At 39.5% G+C, this 20,150-nt stretch overlaps 2 protein-coding genes across 3 annotated transcripts in view; one reads left to right on the forward strand and one right to left on the reverse strand.

Moving 5' to 3' along the window:
- ANGPT2 (angiopoietin 2) overlaps positions 1–10,822 on the forward strand; it is a 71,511-nt gene extending 60,689 nt beyond the window's left edge. For both annotated transcript variants that reach the window (XM_074991179.1, XM_074991180.1), the window contains exons 6-9: positions 289–390; positions 940–1,106; positions 6,257–6,387; positions 7,635–10,822. In XM_074991179.1, the coding sequence (XP_074847280.1) occupies positions 289–390; positions 940–1,106; positions 6,257–6,387; positions 7,635–7,795 (561 nt within the window). In that variant the 3' untranslated portion in view covers positions 7,796–10,822. The remainder of the gene's footprint in view (positions 1–288; positions 391–939; positions 1,107–6,256; positions 6,388–7,634) is intronic.
- Positions 1–20,150, reverse strand: part of MCPH1 (microcephalin 1) — a 227,980-nt gene that overhangs the window by 134,360 nt on the left and 73,470 nt on the right. The window contains exon 12 of the mRNA XM_074991178.1: positions 12,327–12,404. Within this exon, the coding sequence (XP_074847279.1) occupies positions 12,327–12,404 (78 nt within the window). The remainder of the gene's footprint in view (positions 1–12,326; positions 12,405–20,150) is intronic.

Below are 20,150 nucleotides of genomic sequence, written 5' to 3' on the forward strand. Positions count from 1 at the left end.
CAGACTAACACAGCTACCCCTCTGATACTTGTCACAAAGTAAGTACACAGTAAGTATAGTATCACAAAAACTTTCAATATCACAGTTTAGGACAATCATAATTAGACTGCAAGCTAATCAAACCAGCTCAGATTTACAGATGTTAGCAAACCTGGCAGGCTCTACTAGGCCGTAATTTTAGTACATATTGTGCTATATTTTATTTTATATTTATATTATATATACATGTACAAAATATGTCATTTGGTATGTGAGAATCTGCACAATAACTCTTCTTCTTCTTGACAGACGTACTGTGATATGGAAAGCAGTGGAGGGGGGTGGACAGTTATTCAGAGACGTGAAGATGGAAGTGTAGATTTTCACCGAACGTGGAAAGAGTACAAGATGGTAAGATCACATTTTTGAAGTTTAAATCTAATTTATTATTTCTCTGATACTCTGAATCTACACATACTTTATCATAGAAGAATAATCATTTACTTAAAGTTATATTGCCTAAACAGGTTCTAAAGTTACATTTAATCTTGGAACTAAAAATGTTGCTTTCATTTGGGAAATGCCAGAGTAATATAAACAGTTTGCCTGAGTGGAGACATGAAAGTATGATGTTTGTTTTTATAAAGAAATGTAACATTTTTTCTAAGTCAGTTATTTCATGGTGTGTCCATATATTCAACTTTTATTAAGTTATTTTTTTGTTTCTATTGGCAAATGCTTCCCAGATCTAATAAGTCTAATAGTGATACATTTTATTTCAAGTGCCTCAATTTATCCCTGCTGAAATCCAAAATTTAAAATACCGAAGACCTAGGATCTTCATATTTGTGGTACACTTTGGGTTGACCAAGCATTTACATTTAAAAACAGATACACTAATTAATTTATTTTTCTTTGATTTTGAAATAAAGTTATTTAAATATACAACTTGGATTACAGGGATTTGGTGATCCTGCTGGAGAGTACTGGCTCGGAAATGAGTTAGTTTCTCAACTGACTAATCAGAAACGCTATGTTCTTAAAATTCACCTGAAAGACTGGGAAGGAAATGAGGCATATTCATTGTATGAACACTTCTATCTAGCAAGTGAAGAACTAAGGTACAGGTAAGCAAACACAGAATTTAGTTGAACAAACGTCAGTCAACTATTAGTTCCAGCAAATTCTTTGGCCAGATAACCTTTTTATATTAATTACAAAGCAGTTACTCTTGATAAATTTATCTTTGCTACTAATTTTCAGCTGTAGCCTACATAAACTTAGTAGAGTTTTAAAAATAGAACAGTAGGTACCATTCACCAAATACAGTAGGTAAATAACACTTTCAGGGACCTCCTTCACCATATACATATCCCTAGATGCAATATGCCTGATACAGTGTGTGTAAAGGGAGAACCCAGAAAGCCCAGAATTCTGTTGGCTCACAGCTCTAGATGGACCACGAAAGGATGGCCTTCTGCATGATGCATCTGTTGTACTGAGATGGAGAGGCAGAACCTGGCAGATCAGAAATTAGACATCTAGTGACAGTCCCCCCAGTTCCTGATCTCCACCCATGAACACGCATGCTGCAAAGCTAAATGCTACAGTAGCAGCTATAGAGCAGACCCACAGTCTGTCAAAGCAGGGATAACTGGCTCTTACTTTTGAGAATCAATGAAGCTCCCAGTTGAGTTACTGAAGGTGAATGGTGGGTCTTTGTTTTCTCCCAATGGTAAGGGTTTAATTTCTAGTTTCATTGTTCCACTAATTTTAATAAAGCTTTATACCTAACAGAGAGTTCTTGTAACTTTAGCTTACGTATATTCTGTCCACCATTACAGTTCCCCATATATGCAAAAGCAAAGTCTTCAGGTGGGGATCTTTAAAATTCTATCCGTGAATGGAATTAAAAGGCCTTGTCTTCACGACAAAAGAAGTTACCAAATGAAGGTCAGGAGCTACTTAAAAAAAAGGAAATAAAACTGGAGTCACTGAAACCATAATTCCTAGAGGTCCTGCAAGCTGAATGACTCAGGGGACTGGTAAGGAGATAAGGAGCCTTTCACTTTGGGGAACCACTGCATAAGGTGAAATACCTGAAAGAGAGTTGAGACTTGTAGCAAGGAGTAGCATAAGGACACATACAGTTCTGCTATCCAAGATTTGTCCAGCAGACAAGTTAGGAGACTACTAAGAAGGTCAATCTGATACCTTTCACAATACCTCTATTTATACATTTGTAAATTAAAACTTCTATAAAGTAAAATTTTGCACCTAAAAACCAAATGTTATCCAAGGAACTGAGAAGTCTTTAAAAACATTATGAGGTCTAACACATCATGTTTTTATCAAAGGAAAATAAAATGAGAATAAAAGTCTTTCCCCATCAAGAGATTACCAAAGGCAAATTGAAATATACTTTGCATTCACATCAGACCGCATATACAAAACAGTCCAAAACAGAAGGTTACTTACCAGCAGTTGGAGCACGTCAAGATGACTCTGCATATTCACAATTACAGTAAAAAGAACAAGAAGTCCTGAAGCACCGTGGAAAATAAAGGATTTATTTGTTTTTTTAATAAATGTCTTAGTCTCTAAGGTGCTTCAGGACTCCTCATTGTTTTCAAGGATACAGATAAACTAACAGGGTTAGTCCCTTGAGACTTTTCACTATTACAGGGTATAGCACCACCTTGTGGTTCTCTGTGGTAGTACCTTCCCCTGGCAATACAATGTTACTTCTTCATTGCTATGATACCTGATTAAATACAGTACTTCATTTTGAAACAAAAAAGCAGTCAAATAGCACTTTGAAGGCAAACAAAATAATTTATCAGGTGAGCTTTCGTGGGACAGACCCACTTCTTCAGACCATAGCCATACCAGAACCGACTCAATATTTAAGGTACAGAGAACCAAAAACAGTAATCAAGGTTGACAAATCAAAAAAAAATTGTCAAGGTGAGCAAATCAGAGCGTGTTCTTCCTCCCTGCTCCTTCTCTGCTCTCTGATTTGCTCACCTTGACAATTTTTTTCTGATTTGTCAACTTTGATTACTGTTTTTGGTTCTCTGTGCCTTAAATATTGAGTCTGTTCTGGTCTGGCTATGGTCTGAAGAAGTGGGTCTGTCCCACGAAAGCTCACCTCATAAATTATTTTGCTAGTCTTTAAAGTGCTACTTGACTGCTTTTTTGTTTTGACAGTATATAGACTAGCACAGCTCCCTCTCTGTTTCTTCATTTCTTTTTTGAGTGGCAGTGCATATTCTCAATTACAGGACAGATTGAGAAGCAGTGATGAAAACTAATTTGGAGACAAGAGAATCCTAACTGACTAGAGACTGACACACTACTTTATCAAATCCAACATCTCCCATGCAGGCCAAATCCAAACTATAATACTTAGTAAAAAATATGCACCAAAGTGCAGGTTGTAGCTCTGCAAATTTTAACAACTGGAACCTGGTTAAGACGAGAAAAGGAAGCAGCCACAATTCTGTTCTGAGAAGAACCTGTATAAATCATGAAGATTTTAGCATAAGGTATTAACAATCTGGAAGACTTATGAAAACTTTACTTCTATCTAAACAGCAAGTGAGGGACCTACTGGCTTCCAGAGAATCTAGTAGGACAGATTGCCGCTTATTAGAATGTAGCTGGGGCGAAGGTGGTGGGCAAATTGTCTAATGTGGAAAAAAAAATCAACCTTCACCTTAGGAAAGACCTTGGGATCAGGTCTGAAAAGGACCTTGTCTTTGTGAAGAGCACTGAAAAAAAACTGTATAAGCCATAAGAAATTCAGTTCATGAACTCCCTAAACATACTGGAGAGGTTCACGTCCACCCAGGCACACAGCTGAAAGGAGCCAAAGGCGCTCTACCCCTTATCCAGTCTCAGAGAGGTAGCAGTGATAGTCTGCATCTTCACAAAAACAGCAAGTCCTGTAGCACTATAAAGACTAACAATATAATTTATTAGGTTTCGTGAGACAGACCCACTGTTAAATTCTCTTTGCCTCAGGTATCATTCATCAGGATTTTCTAGATCTGAAAAACTGGGTCCACCCACAAAAACACATCAGCTAATAAATTATATTTTGAGTCTTTATAGTGCTACAGGACTGCTTTTTTGCTTTATAACCTCATGCAGAATGTCAGAGATCCTGGGGGAAGAAGGGAGGGAAGGGAAGGCAGGGGCTGTAGCTGACACTGCTGGACGAAGGTTCCACCACAAGGCTACACAGTATCCCATAAGTGGGAATGTGGCACTGAAAGAACTATCAATATCTTGCCCCCAATATCCCCCACAAAAGTTGGATCCTAATGCTTAAATAGTATGTGGTTGCTTCAAATCCAAACCAAATATTTTCTCATCTGGAAACAGTTAGAATCTACAGCAGAAATTTTATTTTTAGATTAAGGCACTATAATGCTTATAAGCATGCCCTTTGCAAGAGGTCATTACCCTTGTCCATTGACATTATTAAAAATAATTACTGCATTAGTGCCTCACAGTGCTTTGCTGTAGTAGCTCCCAAACTGGGCTTCTCACAAGCAGCCTAGCATTAGCCAGTTCACATGCTGGGTGTGTGTGTGTAGCTACAGGCCTGGTCTGTCAACAGTGACCTCAACAGCCTGTCAGCAGTACTCCAGTAATGTTCTTGCTTCCACCAGCATTGGTTGCTACCTTCAGGGACATGCTAAATTTCTGAATTTTCTCCATATGTCTTCTGCATTCTTTGGCCCTCTCCTGGATGGTTCAGATGTTAAAGACCCATTACTCCAGTAAAGGGCCAGTATGCAACAGTTTGCTAGTTTAGCGTTCAGTTTAACACACACAAAAGAGAGAGTACAAGCATAAGGTATTACAGTCAGAAATGGTCACAAGAGAAAAAGGTCAAATGCTTTCTAGAAGTTAAATGTAACAAGCTTGACTTATTCAAGGTAAAATCTTACCATGGTTTCCCAGTAACACTGAGCAAATTCTTAGGTCTGATACTCCCCGAAAATCAAAGGGATGTATTTCCTTAGTCGTCTTAGGTGAGAGAATGAGAACAAGAGTGTGATATATGGGACATGTTTTGTCCCTTGCTTTTACAGTCCCCTCAGCCTTTGAAATGCATTTTCCTGAGGACTAGCGCTATATAATGGTAATTCCAACTGTGAGGATGGAGACATGGAGTCAAATGGTGAAAAATTTCCATTTTCTTGTTTGCTAAAATTCAGGTTGATCTGTTATTATGTTATTATCCCTTTACCCCTTCTATTGCCATAGAATAGTCACTTGACTGCTGATTGGAAATCAACATTGACAGCTAGCTAGAGGAGTAAAGTTATGTTCTGGTTTTGAGGAACTGGTTTATCTATTCCCTAACATGTCCAGTAAATGCAATGTAGTCAATTTCATCTTATGTTTGTAACTCTTCATATGCATTTTGTGTAATACACGTACAAGAATATTGACAATTTGGATGGCATTAGATTTTAAGTGATCTCAATAAGGCATATTTTTGACAAAGATTATTATAATAATGTGTAGGGAGTGAATACAGGAAGCTTTTGCCCATAAGCACCTGAGTTAAGAGAATATAAATTTAAGGTTTCTAACTTTAGAAGATTTCAAAATAATTTTGGTTAACAAGGCACTTGCAATATACGTGACTCTCTATTTGAAAAGTTCAAAGCATTTAGCAAAAATTAATAAATTAAACTTCATAAACCCTGTGAGGTAAATTTTCAAAACTTCGGAAAAAGTTTCGCAATCAGGCTTTAAAAAAATCCAAAGACCTATTCCATTAAAATCACTAAAAGTTCATATAGGCTATTATATGTAAATATATATTGCACAAATCTGGTGAGAGCGCACGTATTACCCCTTACTATCCTAAAATGATTCATTAACTTTACAAAACATATGATATGATGTTGCTTGTATGCAATGATCTTTAATATTGTAAGTTACTATGGTTAGTTCTTACAGAGAGTGCATTTCTCAAGGATTTTCAGTATATATCGCCACTTAATCTGTTAATCTGATACATGTGGAATAGACATCCATAAAGCGTTTTTTTTCTGTTCAGTATGATGTTCTGCTGATACCGTTGCCCTTCATTCAAACACAATAAATTTCAAATGCAGTTTATAGCAGTATATTAACAATAGAAAACCAACTTTTATATGAATATTTATTGCACAAAATTACTCATTACCACGTAGATCAACTCCCAACAGCTTCAATCTAATACTTGTTTTTCTGTTCTACACTTCTACAGGATTCACCTTAAAGGACTTACTGGAACGGCGGGCAAAATAAGTAGCATCAGCCAACCAGGAAATGATTTTAGCACAAAGGATGCAGACAATGACAAATGCATTTGCAAATGTTCACAAATGCTAACAGGAGGTAGGAATGGCTTTCTGTTTCTTAGCTTCCTATTTTTATTGGCAGTAAAACAACACATGAGGTAAATAGATGGCAGTTTTGACATATTAAATCCTGACTATTAACAAAGTTCAAAACTCACAATTGGAAATGCTAGTTCAGGGTGTTGAAATGCACCATTTTACCATTCAGATAGCTCAGCGAGTTAAAAATCAGGAAAGCGTGGGAAGAAAGGACATCATTCTTCCAAAACTTATGCCACAACAAGGGCTGCGAAACTCGTATGAAAAGAAGACAGCAAAGTGCTCTTCTAAATAGCATGGGAAAGTAGCCCAGTGGTCAGCCTGCCTTAAAAAAAAATAAATCTATCTGAATCATTTTTTAAAATCAACAAATTATTTCCAATCATTAAGCACAAGAAATCGGTGGTGATCCTATGGGAACTAAACATTTTGTAGACTCTTTAGAGGCATGACAATTATAATGTAGCTCTCAGGAAAGAATAATTTACAGTAATGCAAGCCATATTAAAATACAATTTGAAGTGAGATTAATATCTACGTGGATAAATTCTGGATCAATATTGTTCACAAGTGTGATTTGCTTCCTGAGTGTATAGATTGCAAGTCTGAAGGCAGGTTAAGTTTACCAAAAGGGAAAACTAGATTATTGCCTTGTAAAGTTCAGCACCCATCAATATAACAAAAATGTAAAAATATTGTTTTTACTAGTAGAGATAGAGTTGCCCTATTCCATACAAACAATTCAGCAAATTTCATTTAATTAGAGATGTAGGATTTAGAAGTGGAAATAACAGTCTTGAGAGAAGGCAGAAAGAAAAAGGAGAAAGATGTAATATCATGATTGTCTTCAAGCCAAATGCCATCCTCAGATGTATCATCAACTTCTGAAATAGCAAGCTAAACTTTTGAGGAGTTCATTGGAGCCCCCTCCCCTAAATTACAACCACATCCCATAAAATACTACAACTCCAAAGCCAAATTTATAGTGCATATTCCACAAGTATGTTACTCCACTACACATATTTCATCAAGGTTTAAGTTTGCAAGGAAGTGGGATCTGGAAGCATACACACAACACACAAACTTATACATATATGTACACGTGCATGCATGCACACAAAAAAGAACTAGGTGTTTCAATGTTCCTGTACTTTTTCCAGCTCCCATGTGTGTATACAATCATAAAAACTATGCCCACTGATAATTCCGTGTTTTCAGATATTTGGTTGTTTTCTGTTCTTACAGGCTGGTGGTTTGATGCATGTGGTCCTTCCAACTTGAATGGAATGTACTACCCAGTGCGACAGAACACCAACAAATTTAATGGTATTAAGTGGTATTACTGGAAAGGCTCTGGCTACTCTCTCAAAACCACAACTATGATGATTAGGCCAGCAGATTTCTAAATGACCTCTTCCTTGTATGTGAATTTAATATCATACAGTTTTCAAAGACTACGTTTGCCAAACTTTTAAACTCACAGCTGCAACTTGTAATTTTCAAACCCAGAAAACATGCACTAGTATTCTGAAGGGATCAATTTGTTCTGATTCTTGAATTGTGATAGTCTTCATCAGCGCAAACTCACATTACTCAACTAGATACAGCACAGTGTAAAACATGAAATCATCTGATTTAACTATGATTTTGGCAGAAAGACTGAATAAAATGGATGTCCAAGAAATTGTCAGAAAATTTAAGGACTCTGTTTTCTGGATCACTTGTGCGTGCATGCGTGCGTGCGTGCGTATGTGTTAGTGTTAGTAAATAACTGGAACTGTGAAAAATATCTAAATATCTTAGGTTTAGAAATATGTCTTTGTACACATCACTGAACTTTAAAACATGACACTAATATAAAATTCTCTGAATTTGCAATCTAAATCTAGAACTATTTTTTTATCCTGTACCTTGTTTGCAGTTTATGTACATCATATACACAGTGCTTATAATTAGCTCACTGTTGTAACTAAAGGATACATTCCTTTGCAAAGATTTCTAAACAAGCTTTCAGACTTATTCAGGGCTTTCCTTGTAGTCCTAATCAGTTTATTTAACAATTCTAGCAGAAATAGCATCTTCATTTAAGTGTTTTGCATTTAGTCTTGGGAAACACTGTGTATAATTGATCGCAATTTTATGTTTTTTTTTTAAATGATCAGATTTTGTACTTATTGCAGTTAATATGTTGAAGTACAAACTCCCATGTCAATTATAGTATGGTATCATGTATTTCATTAATTTTCTATTAAATATTGCACTTTTTCCTTCCTAATTGTTTAATGTATAATAACAAAGTATTAAGTAATACATAATGCTGTTGCCTCACTTAATCAGTTAAGTTCTGTTCTCCTTGACAATTAAACATTACCTGGTTCCTGCTTAGCCATTCTTGAAAATAAGTTAATTTTAATAATTTCTTTAAAACAATGTGATCTTTTACAGATCAGAGAGCTTGCTTATGTCTTAAGATAACTTTTACTGCATTTTAAAAAGAGAAAAAAGGAGAAACCTAAAAATTTGCTGTGGTCAGATAATTTTTTTTGTGGGGGAAATCTGCGCAAAGTTCAGGTAATTCTTAATGTGGTGGTAATTTAGATCTCAGTATGTAAATTCAAGTGAATAAATGGCTTTCCTGGGTGATGTTTTCCCTATAGTTTGTATGTTTAATCCCCATGGATTTAGAAGTATTTATTATAGGATCATGATAGACAGTCTAAAATTAAGGCCCAGACTTCTGTTTTAACCACGTTGAAATATTTTACAGAAGTCACATACAAAACTTCTGGGCTGAAATTTCTCATGCTTGGTATGATCCCCAACATGAAAATTTCAGAATTTTTTCCATGGACTACTATTGGACTTTTGAGTTCTAAACATGACACAAAAAAAGCCTTGTTTTTTGAGGCTTAGATAACAAAACACATGTCAAAGAGAGTACTGTATTTTTATTTGTTTTTATATACTTTACGTCAGCCATTTTGATTGATGCTGGAAAGCCAGTTAAAAAGAAGAACTTTAAATCAGATGAGCAATGTTCGCTTTAATCTTTTTCCATCCATGTGTGGAATAATTTTTTATGTGCACTGAGGCATATGTGAATGTATACCACCAGTAGAAATAAACACCTGACTGTTGGCTTTCTGCTAATCAGTTGGGTGTCACGTGAATCTCTCCTGAGTGGCTGCACAATGCTGATGTGTTGTTCAAAATTTGTAGCACATCTAAGAAGCAGATGTTGTTGATCTAGTTTGATTTTTCAAAACGCTCAGTCTTTACCATGGCATAAACCTTAATCATTTCTCCAGTCAAAGGTTTAAAATCATTATTCGGAAATTATCAATGTCCCGTTTAATGTGACTGTAACGTAACATGATTGTACTGCTTATTTAAGGTGCAAACACTAACTAAAAGAGACTTTCCAGATGTTTGACATGGCAGTGTCAACCATTCAGTGACTTGTACCACAGCAAAGAAAAGCATTTTCAGAAGCATATTCAAAATTGAATATTACTCCATTTCTAGTTCATCCTTGCTTCTTAAATGATGCTTATAAGATATAATAAGAAAAGGAAGGGAAGCCTTTTGAGCTGAAATAATTAAAACAAGAAAATTAAAGCGTCTTGAAATGGGAAAGATTGAAAAGATGATAGATTCACTCATTCACATAACAGGTATAACGCAGAAAAAAGCAAAACTTACACTTTAAACAGTTCTAATCTTCTTCAACCTCCTTCTCAATGGCCCCCAACCTTTCCCATTTCTACTGTAGGAATGAAGGTGATATGCAGATACTAGGCAGAAGTAAGGAAGCTAAAAAAGGCAGAACTTGCTTGCAAAGGGCTTTACAGAATGTTGTGCAAAACTACTGTAACTACTGATAATGTGCCAAGTTATTAGCAAGAAAAAGGTTTGAAAAGAAACAGAAAGCCCTACATGGTTAAGCTAAAACCATCTGGTTTCCTCCTGCTTCTCTCTTCAACATACTCCATAAACAATGAGTGGCACAACAGAAGCTGCACACTGACACGACAGAAAAGAACATGTTAGAACATGAAAAAGGTTTTAGGTTAAAATAATCTATAAATGCACAACTCGTTTCTTTCTATCACCACACAGTAATTACACAATTGTTGTATTTTCTCGACAGTGTTACAGAATGTTATTTAAAACAAAAGAGAAATCTTTATTTTGGAAATGTTCAGCTTTCATAAAATGATTATGAATGTAAAAGGTATTTAAAAATCCCAATTTCAAAGAATACAACAAAGTTGTAATCAGGAGAACAAAATTCAATCACCACTTCAATGTTCTCTCATTAAAACGTGTGCAACACCATGGCTGTGTCTAGACTAGCCCCCAACTTTGAAGGGGGCACGGTAATTACGGTGTTGGGAGATTACTAATGACGTGCTGCAGTGCATATGCAGCACTTCGTTAGGCTAAATCTCCCCCGTGGCAACTTCAAAGTGAGAGGAGTAAAGGGACTTGGATGTAACCCCGGCACTTCAAAGCACCCGCGGCTACATGCGAGCCAGCACTTTGAAGTTTCACATTTTGAAGTTGCCGTGGGGGAGATTTAGCCTAATGAAGTGCTGCATATGCGCCGCAGCACTTCCTTAGTAATCTCCCAACACCCTAATTACCATGTCCCCTTTGAAGTTGGGGGCTAGTCTAGACACAGCCCATGTGAAGCAAGTAACTGAAGAAAAATATCTTACACAGCTAAGACAAATTGTAAACACTTTTGTGAGGTGATCAACAATCAGGTTGGTGAAATCCTGCTTTTATCAAAGCCAAAAGTGAAATTTATTGCTTAATAACCTCAGATAATATGAAGTGGAAGTGTTCCTGGATATAGCACAGGATATGCAGGTAAAACTCTTAGCATAAAGGCTCGGCTCATTGCTTGGGAACCAGCATTTAAGAAGTATTCTATATTACTCACTTACTGGCTTGTGAAGCCCAATGCAACATCAAGTTGCTGAAATCCATTCAGTGGGAAAAACAGTAATGTAAGCAGTGTCTGGAATAGAAGTGTTAAGGCTGTGGCCTGTTGCCTTTTCCCATCTTATGAAACTCTCCAGAGACATAAGCACAGCAAGAAATAAGACATGATAGTACAAAACGCAAGGGCATTCACATTTAATCATGAAGCTTACGCCAGATCTACACCACAAACTTACATCAGTTAAATTATGGCACTCGGGGATGTGGAAAACCTTCACCCCTGAGCAAACCAGTTATATAGACTTAGCTGTCACTGCAGACAATGTTCTGCCAACAGAGAAGTTTCTCCTGTCAAGATACTGCCAGTCATGGATGTAGATTAGGAAAAGTACTCCTGGCAGCAGAGGAGCATTTTCATTAAAAATGTGCCATTACAGGTTTTTAGAACAGACAGCAGGGCTGACAGCAAACACAGGCCTGGAGGCAATGGGAGGGAGACAGGGGGTTCAGCTCCATGCACCCCAGCATGGCAGAGACAAGAGCGGTCAGCTCCAAGCATTACCCAGAGCTTGGCACTGCTCCTTGGCCCCCCACATTCAGAAGCCATGAGGAGCAGCACTCCAGCTGCATTTCACAGGTGTCTGCAGCTCTTGACTGCTGCCACTGCTATTGCAACAGTGGCAGCAGCTGGGAGCTCGGAGTCCCTTTTGAAAGGCTGGGTCCCTCCGCAGTTGCTCTCTCCCCATTGGGCTTGAGTATAGACTTGTCCTTATTTATTCAGAATTTCTTTGGCAATTTATTTATTTATTGCACCACAAGTTTTGCACACTGTTCAGGAAGAAGGATTGGATAAGAGTGGAGAGTGCAAGTGTGAGAGAGAATAGGTGTATTTTTTTTGTAATAAAGACACCCACTCATATATCATAATAATCCCAATTTTTGTAATTATTCATTTAACACAGAAATTAACAAAAGTTCATAACTTACAGGAGCTGCAGGGAAATCAGTTGACAGTTCATATGGTTCCTCTGAAATCCAATGTCCACATTCCAAAGACCACAGTACCTAAAACAAGATAAGCCATAAGTAGACACTTACAATTCTATAGCGCTTTTAAGAGGCAATACAACAGGAGACACTGAAAACATAACTAAACTTAACAATGAAGTTTAAATACTCAGTTACACATTTTCTTACCCAAACCAAGTATTTTCGTACAGAATTAACAGGAGGGTAAAAATGTGAGAGAATTTGTGGTTGCTTACCTAAAGTCTTTCCCTTCTTCAAAAGGGATAGGTCTACATTTTCTTAGCATGGATCATCACCTGTCTGTAGGTTTAGAATAAAAGCTGACTGGATGGCTGAGCAGAGACTAGCCCGTTACACAGGCCCCCTCTGTTTCAAGATGCTCTCTAGATTGTGAAACCAGAAAAAACAAAAAAAAAACAAAAAAAAAAACCTCTCATCCTGCATCACCCTCCCCATTACAAACAAACAAAAAAAGGAATTACCACAGAACGCTTTAAACAGAAGTTCAACAGATTTCCTTTTCCATAAAGGAATAGATCTATGGACTTATTCCTTCAAAGAGGGAAAACTTCTCCCTCAGGGCTAGGTCCAGAGATCCTATGTGGAATTTACTCAGTTGTGACAAAGTTCTTGGGGAGGAACTAAATGTCTCTGAAAGAAAGGATTCCCTTACTCTAAGGAATCACTAGTGTGGTCTACTCACAGGACAAAGGCTGCATCACCTGAAAAGTGAATATCTGCTTTGTAAAACAAGGCAATTATATGCAGGGATGACCAAGTAGCAGTTTTATAGATTTCATTATAAGGGTCTGCCTTTTCTCCACCCAGGATGCCACTCGCTTGTACTGAGTGAGCTCTGAAACCCATTGGAAGATTCAGTTCTTTTGCTCTACATGCCTCAGCCATGAATCAGAATATCTATTCAGAGACTGATGATTTAGATGTCTTACTAATAGCACCTTTTCCTGGGATAAAGAAAGATCAGTAAGGCTGTTTTTCCTAGGACCAGTCCTTTTCACATAAAACTTTAAGACTCACCTTATAGTCAAACAAATGCCATAGCGCAGTCAATACGTAGTATTCTAGTACTGGCATAAGTAAAGTGATGTTAACTTCTATATGATGATTTGCTTATAAATTTTGTATGATTTTCTATTTCACCCTGTATGTGACCCTTGCTTCTTGTTAGCATCACAAATTAAGTTGTGCTTCTTGTCTGGTTTGCAAACTGAGTTAACTATGTAATCCTTAGTCTGAAACTCTCTCTGAAATTGTTTGATGTGAGTGAAGAATGTGTGCATGAAAGCCATCAGCAATGTCCAGATGATCAAGAAGATGTGGAAAAACTTAGAGACGATCAGAGAACATCCATTGTGCTTGAGGCTGAACAATTTTGCAGAACTGATGAATCCTGATGAAAAGCAGGCACTCCCAAAAGGGAGACCACAAACAAGGTAACTGTGGGAAAACACCAAAATTAACATCATTCAAGGCAGCATGACATTCCAAAGCCCACATACTCAAATGGGATCTAACAAGAATGGGTAGTCTTGCCATGTGACTCTGGATTCAGTCCTGAAAGCCAAGCTTCAGAGCCTTGAACTGTGATCAATGGAACCCTGGCTCCTCACTACTGTTCAATCTAGCAACAAGATTGACTTGACCCATGCGACTGGTAACTATAAGATCATCTGCAGGACCTGTGTCTCTTTAAATGACTGTGTGTGAATGCATATGCTACTTTTCATGTTTTATTTTCAATAAATGTGGAATATTGCTTTTCCTCTCAAAAAGATCCTGTGTACTTCTTATAAGTAGAACAATAACTTCCCACTGAGTGAAGAGGACATGGACAAAAAAAGCTCCCTTATGCTTGATGGAAAAATTAAAATCACTTTTGGAATAAAGGTTCGGTAGAAGCTAAAACCACCCTATTTGTGTGACGGATGCAACAAGATGGATAAAACTCCCAACTTCAGCCTTTTTTGTTGAAGTGATAAGCAATCAGAACAGTCATTTCATAGTCAAGTAAAACAGATGCCTGGATTATAACATTGAGTACAACATTCAAATTCCAAGGTGGAGATCTAGGAAATTTAGGAGGATGCAATAGCTAAATTTCTATGTTGAAACGATACCTGTCTTCAGCCTGGGGAACAGAAGATTTTCTTGATACACAAAAAACTGTAGATTGTGCAGAAATACGTAATTTCAAGGATTTTAATAAAGGCTGAAACACTCTAGTCTGGAGCCCTTGGGATCTAACTAGTGCCACATGAGAGAATATGCCAGACCATGGGAGGTCAATATTGCCGAGTGGCGTTACCAACACTTCCACTGATTACTGGACTTGGAAGACATTTAGAGATAAATTAAAGCACAGAGCCAGGACTGGTGGCTGTAAACAAACTTTAGAGGGCCACGGAAAACTTGGTCACACCCATAATAAGTGGTTATCTGGCTAACCAAAATCATGTCAGATTACAGATGCTGCCAGATGAGAGAGGTTCTACCTATACCGATTTCTAGACACTTTAGTTTACTCAATGCTGAATATAGATTCATAGAAACATAGGTCTAGAAGAGATGTTTTCTCAGCTTCATGGACCACATTCAGAGTAGTTATTAAATTGTTTGCTACCAATGTTTGGACTGTTTACTAAGTCACTTGAATGGGGGCCTGCCTAGAATAGGAAAGAGTTACCTGTATCCCTTTCTGTCTGAGAAAAGCCATCAGAACTATAAGAGTGTTTGAGAACACTAAAGATAAAGACAACTGTTTCAAAATACAGGATTTTTTTTTCAAAATGATCAATCCCATGAGTGACTTGCAGAAATCTCCTGTGCACCTGGTGACTATCCTCAACTGCTGCCACTAACAGGAGCAGGGAAATTGACGAGGGCTGCAGCCCTGTCAGTTTCCTGGCTCTGTAAGTGGAGGGGAATGGGGAGCCAGGCTGCCACCTGACTCCCAGCTTCCCCGCCCTAGCTGGAGCCAGGAAACTGACCAAAACTGGTGCGCTGGTCAATCCCCACTCCTGTCAGTGGCAGTAGCTGAGAGCCTGACTCTCAGCTGCTGCCTGACAGGATCGGCAGCCAAGAGTCAGTCTGCCACCCCTGAGAGGAGCAAGGAAACTGACTAGCGCATGAACGCAGTTTCTCCTGTCCTCTGAGCAGTGGGCAGCCCAGTAAGTTTCCTGGCTCCCCCGAGTTGTGTGAATTTTGACTTACATAGGGTTGCGCACAAACGCAACCCCTGCTTAACTCAGTGGTCTACTGTACTAAAACCCTATGTGAAGAGACTTTAGCACAGGTGTTCTTTGGAGATAAATCACAGGAACTGTTGTCAACATAAGCCAATTCAGCTCTCACCTAAATTTCTTAGGTTATTTCTTGAACCTTTTTCACCATTGTTTTTTCAAAAAATTATTCCTTAAGGTAGGTAGGGATTGAGAACCTGAGTCAGATGACGACGCCTGTGAAATTCTTCTGCTAATAGATGTCTCTTTGTCTTTGCCCTTTGGAGAAAGGACAGAATGCCAGTGCTGTGACAAAGTAGCTGCTGCTCATCAGATGGAGGCATCTGAGGTAAAGGAGCTTTGCCTAAATCCAGGGGCTGCCTAGCCCAAGAACCAGCTTCTTCTTGGTGGAGAAAGTCCCTTCTCCCCCTGTGCAGAATTCTTGATTTCTGAAGGGGCTAACTGAAGGAGATTGAATTTGTTGACAACTGAAGGAAGTTGTGGGGAGAAATTAGACCTGCATTGCAGGAAGATGTACCCCCAAAATGGTCTCTCTGGCTGTGGTGGATTCAGGAGGTTTCACTTATAGTTTCCCCCAGGCTGGGCTGCTGCCTTTTCATGCAACTCCTCCTGTGCCTAAAGCGCTGTCAGTTTTTCAAGCATCCCTTGAGACATTTATATGCTGGTTGTCAAAACTCCCTGTTGAGGAAAACTCCTGGGCAATCAGCCTTCTCAGTCTGGCTAAGGCAGCCAAGGTGAAACCTTTCTGATCAAGCAGCAGGAGTGCACAATGCACAAACATCTCCTGCACTCTGTCAGCTACACAGAGGAAGACGAACAGAGCCCTGGACTCCTGTTTGGACCATTCTCCCCTAGCATTTTACCTGAGCGGTCATGGGGGTTTGGGAGGTAGATGATAATGTTATTCTGCTGGACCCAAGCCACCGTCACTTCAGGCTTTTTCCCCCACCATACTCTCAGCTGATTGTAGATTCCACTGCCTGCCAGTAGACACAGAACAAAATGCAGAGGTTCTCCAGAAGATGGGAGGTTGTCTCTGGCCACACATACAGTCAGCTATAATTTGCAAACACACACCATCCTGACGTTTACAGGAGATGGCACACATTACGGATCTGTGGACCTAGCCCTGAGAGATCATTCTAAGTCTGCATTAATTATTTAAATACCAGTTGAGACACGAGACAGATTACTAAAAAAGGATGACTAAGAGACTGAACTTAATAGGTAATGTGGCATCGTACCTGACAATAACACTGATGGGGCCGTGTACAGGTTTCTGTACCCACAGACAACCATTGTTTTAAGGATCCCGTTGCTCTGCCTGAAGTCAGGAACACATCACGAACATGTCCTCCCTTTGAAACTACCTAATTTTATACCTCTTCACTTGGCCAGAAATTTTTAAAGTGCTTCTTACAAAGTGTAAATCTAGAATGACTATTCACCCTGATATATATTAAGTTACTTTTCAATCTTTCCCATTAAAAAATGGATACTTTACATTTTTGTGTTAATATTTTAAGATGTTTTGTATTTAAGAGATATTTTATTCTAATGAATACCATTCTGAATGCTTTGGTGAAGGCCATATCATTACTATAATAAATATTCCTCTAATCCTTCAGTTCTTTTTTAGGTGATACTAGCAGTTTGTCCTAAGGACAATATACATCTTCAAAATAAAACTCTAGCTGTTCAGTTTAGTAATTCAAACTTGTAAGTTTAAGGATGTTCCCAATAAACTTATAAATTCTCTATTACGTTGAAATATAAACCAATGTAATAGAGCACTAATTATACTAATAGTTTAATCAACCTACACTATAGGTAATAATGTATCTTATTGTAGCTTATGTATTTTAATATATCTTATTCCTTTACTTTGTACAGTGACATTTAAATCCTATTTATGTGAGTAAATATATCAGTGAACTGTCCAAATCTTGAGTTTAGGAAGAACAGAAATTATATATTAGCCCATATTAAAAAAGTTTGAAAGTGAAACAGTCAAAAAAAGTAAAGATTTTCCATACAACCTTAACTCTCTTCCAGATGTCAGTGCATTACTACACAGTCTTAAGTGGCACAACCACATACTACTATTCCCTGCAGGGCCCCTTAACTCATTCAATGTGCAAAATGGATCGTGCTCAGTACACAAAGCAGCTGGTCAACATTTATTTTTATCCTCACTGCCAAATGCAAACTTCATGCTTCACACACCATCTGACTCTTGCATAGTATGAGCTTGGTGTCCTTATACTTGTTATTTCTTTTACTAAAGAAATATGGTTAGGATCCTTGCCTATACAAAACTGTTTCATTCACCATTCAGAGCAGAGTAAAATGAAATTGAAGTCATGGGGTGAGAAATAATATAGGCTCATAATTTAAAACTATCATACATAACCCACATTACACAATTAGAGATATGGGCAAAGAGAAAGAGCCACACTTAAATAATTCCCTCCCCATCATCATTGGGAAAGAGAAGTTACTCACCTGTGTATTAATGATGGTTCTTCGAGATGTGTCCCCGTGGGTGCTCCACAGTAGGTGTTGGGCTTGCCCCGGTGCCGCAGATCAGAAATTTCCAGCAGTCTCCGTCGGGTCGCGCATGCGCCAATGCGTGTCAGTCCTTCGCGCGCTTACGGTCACGTGCACGATCCGGCCCCACCGGTTCCTGATCAACTGCTCCAGATGCCTCTGAAAAACACGAAACAGAGCTCCAAAGTGGGGAGGAACACGTGAGTAGTGGAGCACCCACGGGGACACATCTCGAAGAACCATTGTTACTACACAGGTGAGTAACTTCTCTTTCTTCTTCGAGTGGTCCCTGTGGGTGCTCCACAGTAGGTGACTTCCCAGCAGTGACCCCAAAAAGGAGGTGGGTACCTGATTTATGTGCAGCTTGCCCTTGAAAGGACTGCTGTCAACAGGCATGTATCCTCATCAAACACCCGGTGTATGGCATAGTGCTTGGCAAAGGTGTCGTAGGATGACCAAGTCGCCACTCTGCAGATGTCTCTTAGCACAATTCCCTTGAAGAAGGCCGTCAATGCCGCCATCACTCTAGTGGAGTGAGCCCTGGGCGGAACTAGCAGAAGAAGCTTGCGAAGCTCGTAACACAGTCTTATGCAGGATACAATGTGGTTTGAAATCCTGTGTGAGGATAGGCCTTCCCCTTTCGACCTGGGTGCGAGGGACACCAGGAGTCTGTCCGTTTTCTGGAAGGGCTTAGTCCTGTCTATGTAAACGGCCAACGCCCTCCTCACATCTAGTAAGTGCAGCCGCACCTCCTTGCTGGAGTTGTGAGGCTTAGGATAAAATGAGGGTAACACTATTGGTTCGTTAATGTGGAACTCTGAGGAGACCTTTGGAAGAAAGGCTGGGTGTAATCGTAAGATCACCGCTTCCTTTGAGAACACTGTGCAGGGTGGTGTCGCCATTATTGCTGCAAGTTCACTCACCCTGCGGGCTGATGTAATCGCAAGAAGGAATGTTGTCTTCATGGTAAGTAACCGGAGGGGGACCATAGCCAATGGCTCAAAGGGCGGTCCCGACAGCGTGTGGAGGACCAAGTCCAAACTCCACGACGGCAGTAGTGGTTTCCGAGGGGGGTATATGTTTGCCAACCCTTTTAGGAACCGAGTGACAACTGGATGGGTGAATATGGTTGGCTCTTCCTCTTTGTGTTGAAAAGCTGATATAGGCCGCGAGATGGACCTTCAGTGAGGATAGAGAGAGTCCATCTTGTTTGAGCTCCAGCAGGTAGTCCAGAATTACAGTTATAGGGACGTCCAGAGGGGTTAACTGCTTGGAAGAGCACCAGGAGGTAAAACGTGTCCACTTCTGCTCATAAGTCCTTCTGGTGGAGGTCCTCCGACTGCATTCCAGCACTTGTTTCACTCCTTCTGAACATGTGCTCTCTAGGGCGCTGAGCCATGGATTAGCCACGCCTGTAGGTGGAGTCCTTGAGGGTGTGGATGCACTATGGACCCCCAAGCCTGCGTGAGAAGGTCCAGTACTGCCGGTAGGGGAAATGGCTGGCGGCATGCCATGCGCAGGAGCAGAGGGAACCATTGCTGTCGGTCCCAGGTTGGGACTATGAGTATCATGTGTGCTCTCTCCCTTTTGGCTTTCTCCAAAACCTTGTGGATGAGTGTTGTGGGAGGGAATGCATAGAGTACAGGGCCCTTCCACGGGATCATGAAGGCGTCACCCAAGGATCCCTGCCCTATGCCCGCTCTGGAGCAATACTGAGGGCATTTCTTGTTGTTGTGAGTGGCAAATAAATCGATTTGGGGAAACCCCCATTTGTGAAACACTCATCGGAGCAGGTCGGAACGGATCTGCCACTCGTGCGTGAGCACAAAGCGTCTGCTGAGTTGGTCTGCCTTTGTGTTGTGGGCACCCGGCAAGTATGAGGCTTTTAGGGTTATATTGTTGGCAATGCACCAGTTCCACAACCAGACAGCCTCCGCGCAGACCGCGCGAGATCTGGCCCCTCCTTGTCAGT

The sequence above is a fragment of the Carettochelys insculpta genome, chromosome 3, assembly GCF_033958435.1.
Source record: "Carettochelys insculpta isolate YL-2023 chromosome 3, ASM3395843v1, whole genome shotgun sequence".
NCBI classification, from domain to species: domain Eukaryota; kingdom Metazoa; phylum Chordata; order Testudines; family Carettochelyidae; genus Carettochelys; species Carettochelys insculpta.